We start from the raw sequence: 16,802 nt of genomic DNA on the forward strand, positions 1-16,802 counted from the left end.
ATGGCGGTCATCTTGAAAAAAAGTCGCCATCTTGAATTTTCACGTGGCCAGGACCCTAATCTGAAAGAGTATATCCAGGAGGGTATCTGTGCAAAATTTCATGCTTGTGCCACCATTTGAAGGATTTTTTTAGTTATCTGCTCCACTAAGACAGATGACAGACAGGTAAAGAGGAGGGAGAATGAATGGAGAAGGACGGAGAAGAACATGGGCAGGAGCAGGGACCATAACAGTTTGACGTGAATAGTTGGGCTTCAAATATTTGTTTTAAAATAAACCTCCTCTTTTACATTTTTCTGCTCCATATTCATCAGTAGTAGGTAAAAAAAAAAAAAAAGGTGCCAAAGGCTTGATTAGCTTAGCTTACACATCAGTAGTAAAATTTTTATTCCATGTTTTGTTGTTTGCTAACCCTACTCTAATCACAGTAACAGGGTTGCTAATCCATGCTGATGTTAGCTTTTTCTCAGGAGTAGAAGCCAGATATTTATCTAACTGTTACTGCTGGCCAAGAGGACAAACTTAATGATGGAAAACAGGAAAGAAAAAGATAAAAAGAATTTATTTTATCCTGATATGAGGTAGAGTGAGACATTCAATGACTGACAATGCTATGAAAATATGAAAAATAGAAGAGAGAACATAGCTTTGCTCCCCCCCATTCTTTTGGAAAACTGATGATATTATTAATTCCAGCATTTCATGTGATTCACTGCTTTCTTCTTCTTCTACCAGATAAAAAAGTGATGCTAACAGGGTTATTGTGGGACACACGTTCCATGCATAATTATGATTTAAAATATGATGTTGATTAAAAACAGCTTTATTTTTTACTTTACGGTAATATTTATACATGATATATGCAGTATTCTAAGTGAGGACTTATTTATTTTAATGTGTACCAAGCATATGTGAGACAAAAACAGTGATTTCTATATGATTATTGTGTATGTTTGTGTATGTGCATGTCAGTTTGTTTAAATAGTGTAATGTTCAGTGATCGTAGCTGTTGTACCAAAGTAACTTCCCATAAAGAATCAATTGACTGAGTGTCGACGTTACTGATGTGGCATTTAGCTGTAAATCAAATTCTCTTCCATGTAACAAAAAGGCAACAAGTTTCATGTTCCATCAGATGTTGTTTTATTGTATGCTTGAGTGGAAAACCATGTTTTTGTTACTGTAGTGAAGAAATGAGGTGGAGCGTGTGTGTTAGCTGCCACACAGTGCATCATTACATCTGCTGCTCCACAGGACGGATCATGAGTTCTCCAATCTGAAAAAAAGTGATCACATTGTGAGAAAACTGCTGATGTTTCAACAGTAAAAGGACAGAAGTCGGCATCAGGAAAATAAAAAATATATATTAAAAGACCATACCTGCACATGTGGAGGGGCACCAAGGACGTACAGAACAGCTTCTGCAATGTCCCCTCCAGTCAGATTCTGTCAGAGAAGTGGAAAGTGTCTAATTATTTTTCTTTTAAATTCTTTTAATTATATCAACAGGACTCTTTACTAACATAGGGACACTATTTTTACCTTTTGTTGAGAGAGCAACTGTTGGACTGTGGCTTTGTCTTTTATGAATCGGTCAGCAAATTCAGTCTCCACGAAACCAGGAGAAATACTCTGCAGGGAGAGTGAACTTCAGTTACAAGCGTAATGTATGCTTTAATATTAATTGTGGAGCTGGAGATGGATCGTGGGAGATCTTAGGATTGGAAAGCAAGAAGAATGAGTATCAACTATATTTCAAATGCAGACAGCAATGAAGCCTTACGGTGGCTCGGATGTGGCTCTTGGCTTCACGCAGTTCCTGCCTCAGGCCCTCGGTCAGGGCGGTCACTGCAAACTTGGTGCCAGAGTAGAAGTGTCCACCAGAAATAGGAGCTACCATGTGTCCTGCCACACTGTAACAGAAGATTTACCAGGTCAGAATTTACCTACATGTACTGAAGTAATCTCAGGGCATAGACCTAAAAAAAATCCCTAATGATGAATTCTGCTGCTACTTTAAAGTCATGTTTACTGTGTTTGGTCTGAAGTTGTAACAATTAGTCACTTATCTGAATTCAACTAATGCTGTTTGGCTGATACAAGCAATTTGAGGACAAGACAGAGGACACTGTGATGGACATTTTTCACTTTTCACTTCTCAGATCAGTAACTTAAAAAAAGTGATCTGCAGATTAACTACAGACTCAGATTGATAATATGAGCAAAAAGCAAGAAGTAAAAGAAATTCAAATCATCTACAAAGTAAAGTAAAACATAAAACAAACAAATCATGCTGTTTTGTTTTTTTCTTCTGTTCACTGTTTTGGTTACATTAATGCCATTGCCTGACTTTTTTTGTGGTTCTGACACACAGTTTTCAAGGGTTACATTTGGTCAGTTAAGAGACGGCTACAGACTTGAAGAAACACGATGTTTGTGCAAAGTGGAACTTTTTCTCTCAGGAACAGTACTCGTCCCTTCAGCTTCAAAGTCTTCTGTTTAAAATCTTCATTTAGTTTCTGAATGACAGCAGGCAGGTTAGTTCATGTTCGTGCATATGAGTCCCTCCCTTTGAAACTGTTGGCCCTAAACATATTTATTTACAGACTGAGAGTGACCCGAATTGTTGAGGTTTCATGTATATTTTTGGAGAGTCAAAACTCCCACGTGACGCTACTCAGCCAATGAAGTCGCTGTATTGCATCGCAGCTCTGCCTTCAAGAAACAGTGGAGAGGTGAGGGTCAGAGAGGAGGACAGTAGTGATTGAAATTCTGCTCTTTTCAGAGAGCTAGTTCTTTTGGCATGGCCTCCAAAGAAGAGCTGTGTTCTTTCGGCTCCCAAATGGCTCCTAATTTAGTATTATTTGTAGTCTCATATTTTAACCTAACCAGGCAAACATGCTGCGAGGCAGCTTTCTCAACTGTGAACATAATGAAAACTAAATATCGTTCCAGACTCAACAATGAGCTCCTCTAAATATGTTTGAGAACGACCCTGACCTGTGGCTCCTTACCATCAGCCGGGATGGTTAAATGAGGAGGAAAGCCTGATCATCGTTGCCAGTGGGCCAGATCAGCTGCCAGAGTGTGGAGCCGGTGTTGTTTTCTCGTGTTCTGTTTAAGACCAAGGGTCTACTTGCTGAAGGGCTGCGTGTTGGGCACCCAGTGTTGGATTTGTGAAGCCTGCTTTGTGTTGAGCTCTTGTTTTTCCTTTGTGGCAAATAAATTCCTCTCTGTTGAGGTTACATCCAGTTTTCCCAGCCTCTGTAGATATTCATTCTTTCTACTTTCTAGTCCCCTCATCCCCTAGTTCTCGGGGACGTAACATCTACCTACAGGACTTCATTACTTTCACCGTCCCTTCATTCCACACAGAGCTCGGCAAGACAGCCTTTTCTTACTCTGCTCCCTCAACGTGGAACTCACTACAGCAGAGTCTGAAGCTGTCCCTCATGATTCACCTGGAGGACTTCAAACATCTTCTAAACATTATGGAAATATCATCTTTTAGGGCCCGTTCTTGTTCTTAGTGTTTTTACATTTTGACTTCATTGCTTTGTGCTTTGCACATTCACTTTATTGTCTATGTTGTGTTTTGTCATGACCCTGTTTGTCTGGAACTCAGTGTTATATTGTATTGTTATATTGTCTAGTATAGGTCCTTTAGTGTTGTTTGTCTGTGACTCAGTGTTGTCTTGTTATGTTATTTAAGGACAGGTCTCTTTTGAGAATGAGACTCAGTGTCTCAATAAGACTACCTATATAAATAACGGCTAAATAAAAATAAAATAAAATAAAAATAATCCTCACACTTTGAATGGTGATGATTTGCTGACTCAACAGAAAAGATAATCAATAAATAAAACTGCACCTGTTCAGGTTGATGATGTGACCGTCATCAACGTTTCTTTCCTTCATCGACTGATACGCTTCACGTGCGCAGATGGACAAGGCAAGAACGTTCACCTGGAAGAAACCGAGCAGAAAGAAATTAAAGAAAGGCACAGGTTTTATAACATTATTAGCATTAACTCTTGTTCAAATGTCTCTATAATAAAACCAAGTTCTTACATCCAGCATGTTCTTCCAGCCGCTGGTTTTGCCGCTCAACAGTGGGTCATTATTGGCCAATCCAGCGTTGTTGACTAAAACATCTACGCCTTTGTGCTGCGCTTTGATGGTTGCAAACATGGCCAGAATGTCGTCCTCTTTGGTCAGGTCACACTTGATAGGCACCAAAACCCCAGGGTAGCCTGCTTTTTTACACTCGGCTGCCAGTTCCTGAAATGAGAATTAAAAACATAACAGATGGTCAGCTTCACAATCAAGACTGTGGTTTTAGGAACCTGTCACTCAAATGCTGGATTTTGATTGAAATCTGCAGATTTAGAGAAAAATCTCTGAATGTAAGTTTGTAAATACTGTCTTTAGTATTTATGTTTTTTTAAAGTGAACCTTCATTTTGAAAAGTAGACCTATTATAGCTTTTATTCATAGTTGTTTCGTCTATAAAATGTCAGAAAATGGTGAAAAATGCCAATCATTACTTTTTAAAATCCAAGATAACATCCTCAAAGCAAAGATATTCAGTTTGCTGTCACAGAAGAGGAAAGAAACCAGAAAATATTCACATGTATGCAGCTGAAATCAGAGGATTTAAGACTTTTTTAGGTGCTCAAATCGATTAATCGTGCAGCTCTCAGTGCATTTCATCTCGATCTGTTTAGTCAAACTCATTTAATTGCATTTTTGTGTGAAATCAAATCTCTGACTTTTTAAAGTCTAAAAATTATTTTGTAAAGCTTTTGAGGGGTTTATTGAATTAAGATTGTAATGTTAAAACATTTTTTTCAAGATCAGTTAGCACCACATTCACTGCACTTATTTCAATAGTTCTTTTTAAAAATGCATTGTCTCTGTGTGAGTTTCTTTTTTTTTTTTTTTTTTTTTTTTTTGTCTGCAAGTCCGCTCAAAAAATGACACCAACCACTCATGGTGCCACTGCTTAAGCTTCATGTGCAATTTTTTTTCTTCTTTGTGACTGTGACCATCACCGGCCCTCATGGCAAATTAACCTATCATGTTTATTTCAAGCTGTTTTCTACATTATGTGTGAGTTTCTGACTCAGTGCAATGAATCACTTGCGTTCACTTCATGTAAAATTAAGTCATGAGATCTGCAGTGCTCTGCTAAACACACAAGTATTTTGCTGTCTTGACATAAAACTGCAACTTTTATTATGTTCTATTGCAAGTGATGCATGTTTCTATGGACTTAAGGACTTAAGCGTGAATAAAAGTTTAGTTATGGCACAGTACAGAAATACTTTGCAATGTAATTCTATTCTGTGCAATACCATGCAATGCTACACATATAATGCTACACTGTGCTGCTATACATACTAGGCAATACTGTGTTTCTTTGCTTTCTAAATTTGTTTATATAGTTACTTTTTTATATTTTAATTTTCTTTTTATATTTGAACCCCTCTGTAATTTCGTTTTCATGCCTGACAACAGCTGTAAAATGACAATTAAACCATTTATGGTTAAAATGGCAGTAAATACCAGTTTCGCAACGGACGTTTTCTTCATCATCTGCACATCCACGATGTCTGAGAAACAACAACTGCCTTAATGCCAGCACTGCACTGTAATTTTTAAAGTGATTTTAAAGCTAAAATCAGGCTCTGATTCCTCCAGAAAACTGCAGAAATGAAAGTAATAATGAAGTTACTCTCTGTCAATCAGCATCTCCTCTGTTGTAATTCTGTCCAAAGGACAGAAAAAAAAAACCCTGACTCTCTGATTCCTCCCGAAAACTACAGAAATGAACTTTTCATTTTAGTTCAAACCTTGATTTGGTCCACGTTCCTGGCGCAGCCCACCACCTTCATCCCACAGCGGACCAGATGTTTGGCTACGGCCGCCCCGATCCCCACCGAGGCTCCGGTCACCAGAGCCACTCTGCCCTTCCAGCGGTCCATCACAGCGATACACCGGGAACCTGCTACAGACACAGAAGAAGAAGAGAAGACGGAGAGTGTGACAGCCACGGAGCCCTGAATGCAGCACACTGGAGACGGTTCATCTCCGCTACAGTTAAATATACCACTGTGTGGCGTTCAAAATCCAGGTGCACTGTAAGAAATCAGAGAACTCAGCTCCACCTGCACATCGCTGCAAAGAATTCAAACTTTCTCTGTCTTGCACGGTGTTTTCTCATGAATTATCTCCATGTTTATCCCTGTTGGCCGCAAAAGTGATGAATAATTTCTTCCTTTTTTCACAAATCACTATTTTATTTCATTTAAATTCTGTCAAGCAAATGCCTTCTATTAGACCGTATCCACAGTGGTGCGTTCAAGGTGCAGTATGAAGGCAGAGCAATGAAATCCAGGTCAGACGTCAACTGCAAACTTCATTTCTGCAATTTTAGGTGAAATCAGAGAGTCAGAGTTCATCTTTCATATTTTTTATAGAACTTTTATCAAAGAGAAACAGGTGAAAGTCACTGTTACAGGAGGCAACAGCTGATAATGTATTTTTATCTGTCTCTCACATTAAGTTTAATTCATCTATTAAAGCAAATCAAAGCACAATGCAAAGTGGAAATGCAAAGTAAAATATTTCATTATATTTGCTTTTTGCTATTAGATCAGTTTCTGCTGTGTCACTCTGATGCAAGCAGAAGAGAAAGGGCGGTTCTCAAATAACACATCATTCATCATGTCCAGTGATGCAAAACACAAAGTCAAAGAACTGGTCTGACTGAACATTCCTGCTGGTTCATTTAGCCTTTAACCTTTGAGCCTTTCAAGTCGTGGCTCCGAGGCTTTGGACTGCTTTGCCACTGTCTCTGCGCACTTTAGTCTCTGTGGAGTCCTTTAAAAGGCAGCTAAAGACCTGGCTTTTCAGTCAGGCTTTTATTTAGGTGGTGGTGTTGTGACAACTTGTTCATTTTAGGTAGTGTCTACAGATATGGACCCGTACCCGTAGCCTGTGGCCTACGGATACGGCACTTTCCATTTGCCAGACAGATACGGATCCGTATGCGAGTCTCGCAAGTGTAGAAGCTGCTAACCACTGCAAACTGTTGAAAGGTAAGCAAAGGTTAAGGTTAGGGTTAGTGTTAGGGTCAGGTTTAGGGTCCGTACCTGTAGTACTGATGCTGCGGGTCCGTACCGCTAGCGTCTACCGGGAGTCACGTGACCAGATCTCGCGTATCTGATTGGCAAATGGCAAGTGCCGTATCCGTAGTCCACAGGCTACGGGTACAGGTCCGTACCTTTAGCAACAACCTTGATTTTATTGTGAAGCACTTTGTGAATCTCCTTTCTGTGAAAGGTGCTATATAAATAAACTTTGCTTGCTTTTGCTTGCTTGCTTCCAGAATCTGACCGTAAAATCTTTGTTTGTCAGTATATTGAATCCCAGCAGCAATAAACTAATTTTAAAGTTCCATTACTTTTATTTAAAGGCAGTGAAAAACATTTTGTTTAGGGGGAACACTGCAGATCTTGTTATAGTTGAATTTTCTGTAAAGTGAAGCAAAAGAATTCATGATACTGAGTAAGAAAATTTTAGCAAAACTATGCATTTCTTGACAATTAATTAAACTTGAACAAATCAGGCTTTGTAAATCTTAACGCAATGAATTCAAAGATCAAAACTTGTTGAATTAACTTAAATGGACTAATGGAAAATGGATTCATTTTCATTTTTTCAGTTTTTTTCGATTGCTAACACGCATTGGTTGAAACTGAAGTCACATGTTGAAACTGAAGTCACATGTTGAAACTGAAGTCACATGTTCAAAACTCTTAACACGGTCTGCAAAACAGAAGTCCATGTGGACCGAACTGTGAAACACTTTCCATTGCTTTCACACAAAATGCATTCAGTGACCACAGTCACCAAAACTCATGAACTCTTTTCTCAGTTTCTAGTTCACCACCTGCAAAACACTAGACTTTTACGGCACATTTTTCAAATGCTAACACACTTTGTTCAAAACTTAAAACCACAATCAATTTTATCTCAAAAGTTAAATAAGGGGAAAAAAGTAGAAAATCCTATCTTAAAGTTTTCTAGGATGGTGTGGCTGGAGGTGCACAGAAAATATAAGCTGGATCCATATCTCTTGAAATATGCCCCCTTGTGGCTTAACCCTGAAATTAAAATTAGTAAAGAAGAAACAGACCATTTATTGGGCTCAATGGCTAAGAAAGGGTATTAAAACTGTTGGTGATCTACTGGAAGGGAATGCATTCATGTCATTCAGTGATCTAAAACATAAATTTAATTTAGAGGGGCATGGCCATTTTTGGAAGTATTTACAAATGAGAGACTGTTTAAAAGGAAAAACTGAGCTGGTACGGGAGAAAAATCCGATAGAGACATTTCTGCTTTGACCGTCACTGTTGTGCAAAGCTTCAGAATGGTACAATATTTGCCCATGGGCGAAAAGCAACTAAAGGAATAGTCTTAAAGCAACATGGGAAAGAGATTTAAATTGTACAATAGATAATGATGGTTGGGACTTGTCTGTCTACAGCTTGATTTGATTTGGTTTATTAACCTCACTGATTGTTTTTTTGTTTTATTGTTCTCGTATGTGTTTACAAAATACAAAATTCAATAAAAACTTGAATTACAAAAAACCACAATCAAAACATATGATGGGGGGGGGGGGGGCACACAGTGAATTTCTGCTGCAGCCACATTGAAATCTATTGAAAATGATTTCAAAATATTGAAAATTAAAATAAATGAAAAGATTAGGTAATCACACACAGCTGAGTGTCGTTGTCAGCTGAAACCCAATTCAGGTGATCTGTGTTTGGCCTCATCAGAAACCATAAAAAGGAGACACTCAAAAAGGTTCTAGCCACAATGAATCTCCAGAGAAGACATCAGATGTAATGGAAGGAAACATGAGGCCAAATGCAGAGGACAGGGTGTGAATGTTACAGTATACATGTGTTGTTGGTTTTTGAATTTTATCTCTTGATTTCTATTCTGTCCCCTGAATTCTGAGATTCTACATTTGATTTTTGTTTACAGTAAACTTTTAATTTTTTGTAAGGTCCCAAAGTACCTATGCAAAGGCACAGAGAAAATATATCAATGTTTTTGAAGTAAACTGCTGCATTCCCGATTCATTCTTGTTGCAATATATCACAATAATTTAGAAAACTCAAAGTGCATAGATCTTATTTTATAATAAAATACTGATTTATCTAAAAAGAAATCATTCAAACTTGAAAGATCACAATTAATTTCATGTAATGCTCTCTGTTGTTAGTATTTTGTAGTTCAGCATCCTAAGAGTGACAGTGTTTGTTTCCAAAGTGAGACTATTTGCTGGTGTTGTGGTTGAATGAGCTTATTTTGAAACATGTATTTGTTTTGTTGGTGAGAAACAGTTTTCGGAATGAGATTTACTGTTTAGCTGAGATGCATGATGGAAATGCAGACTGTGTTAAGAGTTTTGAACATGTGACTTCAGTTTGGACCAATGCTTGTTAACAACTGAAAAAAAAACTGTAATGAAAATCCAGCTGCTATGTAAAGATACAAGAAGAATGAAGCCACTCCCTCTCTCTGTGTTTAGCTGAGATGCATGATGGAAATGCAGACTGTGTTAAGAGTTTTGAACATGTGACTTCAGTTTGGACCAATGCTTGTTAGCAACTGAAAAAAAAACTGTAATGAAAATCCAGCTGCTATGTAAAGATACAAGAAGAATGAAGCCACTCCCTCTCTCTGTTTGCTGTAATCTGAGCGTCTTAGTCTATGTTTTGACAACCTGTGCAGTCAGGGGTGCATGTTAGTTCATGTTAGTTCATATGAGGTGACATCAGATTACGCAACGTTGTTTGAGGTTGTGGAGCCCCTCCCTTTGAAACTGTCGGTGACTCCGGTCCACCTTCAGGTCTGGTCTGATCAGACAGACGGTGGTAACAAACACGAGCAGGTGAAACAACCATAACATCTCTCAAACTGACAACAATTCACTGCCATTTATTGTTTCTAACAAAGCTAGCGTGGGCAGACATTCCTCCTATTTAGCTGCCCCTTGTGCACACATTGATATCCACCCGACACGACACAATGAAAACACCACGTGTTGTGGACACACCCCTGAACAAACCCGAGTAATCTGTGTGAGAAATGCCAGCATGAAGTCCAGCTCTGAAAACAAGAGAGACAGCAGTTTAACCACAAAACCACCAGTGAGAGCCAAAGTCAGATCAGAGACAAAGAAGCAGGAATCAAAGGGTTTATAGGATTCAGAAGCTTTGCTTAGCTGATAGTGCAATTAAGTTGTTTGTTCTGTGTTTCTGCCAAGTGCAAAGATGAACCTCTGAATATAATTCAGTGAATCATTTACTGAACTATGCACAGAGGTTATGTAGAGAAGAAGAAACTCGATTAACCCTGCAAAACCCACTTCTGCAAAAATTATTATACAGTGCCTATCATAAGTATTCACCCCCTTTGATGGTTTACCCTTTTATTGCTTTCATAAATCAATCATGGTCAATAAAATTTGGCTCTCTTAACACAAAAATTTATTGGAAAAAACTCTTTAATGTCAAAGTGAAAACAGATTTCTATAAAGTAATGTTAATGAAAGAAAATTATATAAATGAAAATAATTGTTTGCATAATTATTCACCCCCTTTTCAATTTAATGGTCTAATTCAATAGAGGTCCATCAAATTGTTGCCAATAGTCTCACAATTAGTGAAATGAAGATCACCTGAGTGTTGTGGGTGTGTTTCAAGTGATTGAGTTGTAAAACACCTGTGTCTGAAGGGTCCAGAGAGTGGTTGATCAGTATTCCTGGCTACCATTACACCATGAAGACAGAAGAACACTCTAAGCAACTCAGGGAAAGGGTTATTGAGAAGTACAATTCAGGGGATGGTTACAAAAAAATTTCCAAGGCACTGAACATCCCCCGGAGTTCAGTGAAATCAATTATCAAGAAATGGATCAGGCCGCCCTCGTAAACTGAGTGACCGTGCAAGTAGGAGACTAGTGAGAAAAGCCACCAAGACCCCTACAACTACTCTGAAGGAGTTACAAGCTTCAGCTGCTGAGATGGGAGAGACTGTGCATGTAGCAACTGCTGCCCAGGTTCTTCACCGGTCAAAGCTTTATGGGAGAGTGGCAATGAGAAAGCCACTGTTGAAGAAAAGTCATATTAGATCTCGACTAGAGTTTGCCAAAAAGCACGTGGAAGACTCAATGGTCAAGTGGAAGAAGATTCTTTGGTCTGATGAGACCAAAATTGAGCTTTTTGGCCATCAGACAAGACGTCATGTTTGGCGGAAACCAAACACTGCACATCACCAAAAACACACCATCCCCACTGTGAAGCATGGTGGTGGCAGCATCATGCTGTGGGGATGTTTCTTAGCAACTTGACCTGGAAGGCTTGTAAAGATAGAGGGCAGAATGAATGCTGCAAAATACACTGAAATCCTGGGGGACAATCTTTTTCAGTGTGCAAGAGAACTACGTCTTGGGAGAAGATTTATTTTCCAGCAAGACAATGATCCAAAACATACTGCAAAAGCGACACAGGAATGGTTAAAAAAAGAACCAGATAAATGTTCTGGAGTGGCCGAGTCAAAGCCCAGACCTCAATCCTATAGAGAATTTGTGGCTGGACTTGAAAAGGGCTGTTCATGCCCGATACCCGCGCAACCTGACAGAGCTTGAGCTCTTAAATCTGTTTTCACTTTGACATTAAAGAGTTTTTTCCAATCATTTTTTTGTTAAAAAGCTACATTTTATTGACCATGACTGATTTATGAAAGCAATAAAGGATAAAACGTCAAAGGGGGTGAATACTTATGATAGGCACTGTATATATATATATATATATATATATATATATATATATATATAACATATATACTACACTGCTCAAAAAAAATTAAAGGAACACTTTTTAATCTAAGTACTGCATCAAGTCAGTCAAACATGTGGAATACTGATCTGGTCAAGTAAGTAACAGAGGAGGTTTTTAGTCAGTTTCAGCTGCTTTGGTGTTCATAAAATTAACAACAGGTGCACTTGAGGGGTAACAATGAGACACCCCCCAAAACAAGAATGAGTTTACAGGTGAAGGCCACTGACATTTTTTTTCCTTCCTAATGTTTTCTGACTGTTTTTCACTAGTTTTGCATTTGGTTAGGGTCAGAGTCACTTCTGGTAGCATGAGGCGATACCTGGACCCTACAGAGGTTCCACAGACAGTCCAACTCCTCCAGGATGGCACATCAGTGTGTGCCATTGCCAGAAGGTTTGCTGTGTCTCCCAGCACATTCTCAAGTGCATGGAGGAGATTCCAGGAGACAGGCAGTTAGTCTAAGAGAGCTGGACAGGACCGTAGAAGGGCCTCAACCCATCAGCAGGACCGGTATCTGCTCCTTTGTGCAAGGAGGACCAGGATGAGCACTGCAATAGCTCTACAAAATGAGCTCCAGCAGACCACTGGTGTGAATGTCTCTGACCAAACAATCAGAAAGAGATGTAATGAGAGTGGTCTGAGGGCCCAGCATCCTGTAGTGGGCCCTGTGCTTGCTGATTGGCACCGTGGAGCTCGGTTGACATTTGCCATAGAACACAGGAATTGGCAGGTCCACCACTGGTGCCCTGTGCTTTTCACAGATGAGAGCAAGTTCACCCTGAGCACATGTGACAGGCATGAAAGGGTCTGGAGAAGCCGTGGAGAACATTATGCTGCCTGTAACATTGTTCAGCATGACCGGTTTGGTGGTGAGTCAGTGATGGTGTGCGGAGGCATATCCATGGAGGGACGCACAGACCTCTACAGGCTGGACAATGACACTCTGACTGCCATTAGGTATCAGGATGAAATCCTTGGACCCATTTTTAGACCCTACATTGGTGCAGTGGTCCTGGATTCCTTCTGGTGCACGACAATGCCCAGTCTTATGTGATAAGAGAACTCATGCAGTTTGTGAAGGATGAAGGAACTGATACCATTAGCTGGCCCCCATGTTCACCTGACCTGAATCCAATAGAACACCTTTGGAACATTATGTTTTGTTCCATCCGACACCATCAGGTTGCTCCTCAGACTGTCCAGGAGCTCAGTAATGCCCTGGTCCAGTTCTGGGTGGAGATACCCCAGGACACCATCCGTCGTCTCATTCAGAGCTTGTCCCATCGTCAGTCATGCATACAAGCACATGGAGGGCATACAAACTACTGAGTACCATTTTGAGTTGCTGCCAAGGAATTTCAGCAAGGTGGACTAGCCTGCCACATCAGTTTTTCACTTTGATTTTGGGGTGTCTTGAATTTAGCCCTCCTGGGGGGTTGATAATTTTCATTCCCATCAAACAATGTGGCACTTTTCATTCCTAACACATTATCCAGTCCATATCAATATACATATCTAGTTTGTTTTTCCCCGCATTGAAATATGATATGTTTTCAAAGTGTTCCTTTAATTTTTTTGAGCAGTGTATATTGCCAAAAAGTATTCACTCATCTGCCTTGACTCCCATATGAACGTAAGTGACATCCCATTCCTTATCCATAGGGTTCAATATGACGTTGGTCCACCCTTTGCAGCTATAACAGCTTCAACTCTTCTGGGAAGGATGTCCACAAGGTTTAGGAGTGTGTTTATGGCAATTTTTGACCATTATTCCAGAAGCGCATTTGTGAGGTCACACACTGATGTTGGACCAGAAGGCCTGGCTCTCAGTCTCTGCTCTAATTCATCCCAAAGGTGTTCTATCGGGTTGAGGTTTAGGACTCTATGCAGGCCAATCAAGTTCATCCACACCAGACTCTGTCATCCTTGTCTTTATGGACCTTGCTTTGTGCACTGGTGCACAGTCATGTTGGAAGAGGAAGGGCCCAGCTCCAAACTGTTCCCACAAAGTTGGGAGCATGGAATTGTCCAAAATGTCTTGGTATGCTGAAGCATTCAGAGTTCCTTTCACTGGAACTAAGGGGCCAAGCCCATCTCCTGAAAAACAAGCCCACACCATAATGCCCCCTCCACCAAACTTTACACTTGGCACAATGCAGTCCGACAAGTATGGTTCTCCTGGTAACCGCCAAACCCAGACTCGTCCATCAGATTGCCAGATGGAGAAGCACGATTGGTCACTCCAGAGAAGGTGTTTCCACTGCTCTAGAGTCCAGTGGCGGCGTGCGTTACACCACTGCATCCAACGCTTTGCATTGCACTTGGTGATGTATGGCTTGGATGCAGCTGCTCGGCCATGGAAACCCATTCCATGAAGCTCTCTGCTGAAGCACTGTTCTTGAGCTAATCTGAAGGCCGCGTGAAGTTTGAAGGTCTGTAGCGACTGACTCTCCAGAAAGTTGGCGACCTCTTGGCACTATGCGCCTCAGCATCTGCTGACCCCGCTCCGTCAGTTTAAGTGGCCGACCACTTGGTGGCTGAGTTGCTGTCATTCCCACACACTTCCACTTTCTTATAATACAGCTGACAGTTGACTGTGGAATATTTAGAAGCCAGGAAATGTCACCACTTGATTTGTTGCACAGGTGGCATCCTATCACAGTTCTACGCTGTAATTCACTGAGCTCCTGAGAGTGACCCATTCTTTGACAAATGTTTGTAAAAGCAGTCTGCATGCCTAGTTGCTTGATTTGATACACCTGTGGCCATGGAAGTGATTGGAACACCTGATTCTGATTATTTGGATGGGTGAGCAAATGCTTTTGGCAATATAGTGTGTATATATATGTGTGTGTGTGTGTGTGTGTGTGTGTGTGTGTGTGTGTGTATATAGTATAGTAAAAAGTCTCACTATGGTTGCAGATGAGACCCACTGCTGTTGTTCTGTTTGCAAAATTAAGAATGTGAATTAGTCCATTTGCTGCAGCTCAGTTGTAGCTGTTGAGTCAATACAGCATGAAACTGAGTGCACAATGCAAATGCTGAGGCGTGGGAGTGTTCATTACAAGGAGTTTTTCTGTGGAGATGACCGTGTTGAACGCTGAACTTTAGTCCTCTATCAGCGTTCTGATGTCCTTGTTTTCTAGTACAGATGGCAGCCACTTCAAACTATCAAAAAAATAAATGGACAAATGATTTCTTATCAAATATGTGATAAAATTTAGCTTTGAGTTGATTTTTTTTGCACCAGTGAATGTTATTTTTTCCCCCACATATTCCCATTGCTCTTTGATGCATAGGACGTTTTAACTATATTTGCACAACTTTGATTCAACAATTAACCAGTAATGAAAATATTGATTAGTTGCCCTTGTCGGCTCCAGTAATAGTTGATTCATTATTTAGCCTCCTAAATATTGGAATTCCAACATGATGAGGAAATCCTAAACTCTGTTGAGCTTTTTCACAGCAGATATTATGCCAAAGGAAGAAAGACTGACAGAAAAACTCAACCTGGAATCAAACCAAAAAACTTCTTGTAATGAACACTTCCATGCCTCAGCATTGTGCACTCAGTCTCATGCTGTATTGACTCAGAAGCTACAACTGAGCTAGCTGTGACTGCTGACCAAGAGGACAAACTTACTGATGGAAAAAAGTTAAGAAAAAGCTAAAAAGAATTGATTTTATCCTGATAATAGGAGGTAGACTGAGACATTCAGTCAAGGCTGACAATGTTGTGAAAATATAAAAAATAGAAGAGAGGAAAAAGCTCTACTCATTTTATTGCACAACTGTTTAATGATGTTAATTCCAGCATTTCATGTGAACGTCTTCCAGATAAAGAGGTTATGCAAACAGGGCTGTTGTTGGATACATGTTCCATGAATAATAATAATTATTTATAATTTTATGTTGATTAAAAAATGCTTCCATAATTACCAGACATCAATGAAAAATAATGCCAAAAATAGAGATTTAAATTTCATTTTAACTGTTATATTTGAGATTCAATTTGGTCATCAGAGGGGTGGGACAAGAGAAAAATTGCATTTTAGGAGGTTCTCATGACCTATTAGGTATTTTTAAAACTATTTTTCAAACATTCTTTTCCCCTCGTTATTTGAATGTGTACCAAGCATATGTGAGACAAAAACAGTGATTTCTATATGATTATTGTGTATGTTTGTGTATGTGCATGTCAGTTTGTTTAAATCGTGTAATGTTCAGTGATTGTAGCTGTTGTACCAAAGTAACTTCCCATAAAGAATCAATTGACTGTCTGAGTGTCGACGTTACTGATGTGGCATTTAGCTGCAAATCAAATTCTCTTCCATGTAACAAAAAGGCAACAAGTTTCATGTTCCATCAGATGATGTTTTATTGTATGCTTGAGTGGAAAACCATGTTTTTGTTACTGTAGTGAAGAAATGAGGTGGAGCGTGTGTGTTAGTTGCCACACAGTGCATCATTACACCTGCTGCTCCACAGGACGGATCATGAGTTCTCCAATCTGAAAAAAAAGTGATCACATTGTGAGAAAACTGCTGATGTTTCAACAGTAAAAGGACAGAAGTCAGCATCAGGAAAATAAAAATATATATTAAAAGACCATACCTGCACATGTGGAGGGGCACCAAGGACGTACAGAACAGTTTCTGCAATGTCCCCTGCAATCAGATTCTGTCAGAGAAGTGGAAAGTATCTAATTAGTTTTCTTTTAAATTCTTTTCATTATATCAACAAGACTCTTTACTAACATAGGGACACTATTTTTACCTTTTGTTGAGAGAGCAATTGTTGGACTATGGCTTTGTCTTTTATGAATCGGTCACCAAATTCAGTCTCCACAATACCAGGAGAAATACTCTGC

The 16,802-nt window shown here is 39.6% G+C and overlaps 1 protein-coding gene and 1 long non-coding RNA gene across 5 annotated transcripts in view; one reads left to right on the plus strand and one right to left on the minus strand.

Moving 5' to 3' along the window:
• LOC110960797 (uncharacterized) overlaps window positions 1–16,802 on the plus strand; it is a 28,946-nt gene that overhangs the window by 8,766 nt on the left and 3,378 nt on the right. For all 4 annotated transcript variants that reach the window (XR_007945882.1, XR_007945881.1, XR_007945883.1 and 1 more), the window contains one exon: window positions 2,956–4,218. This is a non-coding gene — a long non-coding RNA (uncharacterized LOC110960797). The remainder of the gene's footprint in view (window positions 1–2,955; window positions 4,219–16,802) is intronic.
• On the minus strand, window positions 1,120–6,094 carry LOC110960796 (dehydrogenase/reductase SDR family member 11-like). The gene is made up of 7 exons (XM_051957965.1): window positions 5,856–6,094; window positions 4,072–4,281; window positions 3,872–3,966; window positions 1,784–1,913; window positions 1,543–1,632; window positions 1,381–1,446; window positions 1,120–1,276 (listed from the first exon to the last, which is right to left on the minus strand). The coding sequence occupies exons 1-7, from the start codon at window positions 5,985–5,987 to the stop codon at window positions 1,235–1,237; spliced, it is 765 nt and encodes a 254-aa protein (XP_051813925.1). The 5' UTR covers window positions 5,988–6,094; the 3' UTR covers window positions 1,120–1,234.

Source organism: Acanthochromis polyacanthus, chromosome 13 (genome assembly GCF_021347895.1).
Source record: "Acanthochromis polyacanthus isolate Apoly-LR-REF ecotype Palm Island chromosome 13, KAUST_Apoly_ChrSc, whole genome shotgun sequence".
NCBI classification, from domain to species: Eukaryota; Metazoa; Chordata; class Actinopteri; family Pomacentridae; genus Acanthochromis; species Acanthochromis polyacanthus.

What these genes read in the sequence shown, in the direction of transcription:
- LOC110960796 (XM_051957965.1), bottom strand. Translation starts at nt 5,987, where the DNA reads ATGGACCGCTGGAAGGGCAGAGTGGCTCTGGTGACCGGAGCCTCGGTG. An exon ending in CACATCATCAACCTGAACAG is followed by an intron (nt 1,914 to 3,871) that starts GTGCAGTTTTAT and finishes CTTCTGTTACAG; the next exon opens with TGTGGCAGGACACATGGTAG. An exon ending in AGTTGCTCTCTCAACAAAAG is followed by an intron (nt 1,447 to 1,542) that starts GTAAAAATAGTG and finishes CTTCTCTGACAG; the next exon opens with AATCTGACTGGAGGGGACAT.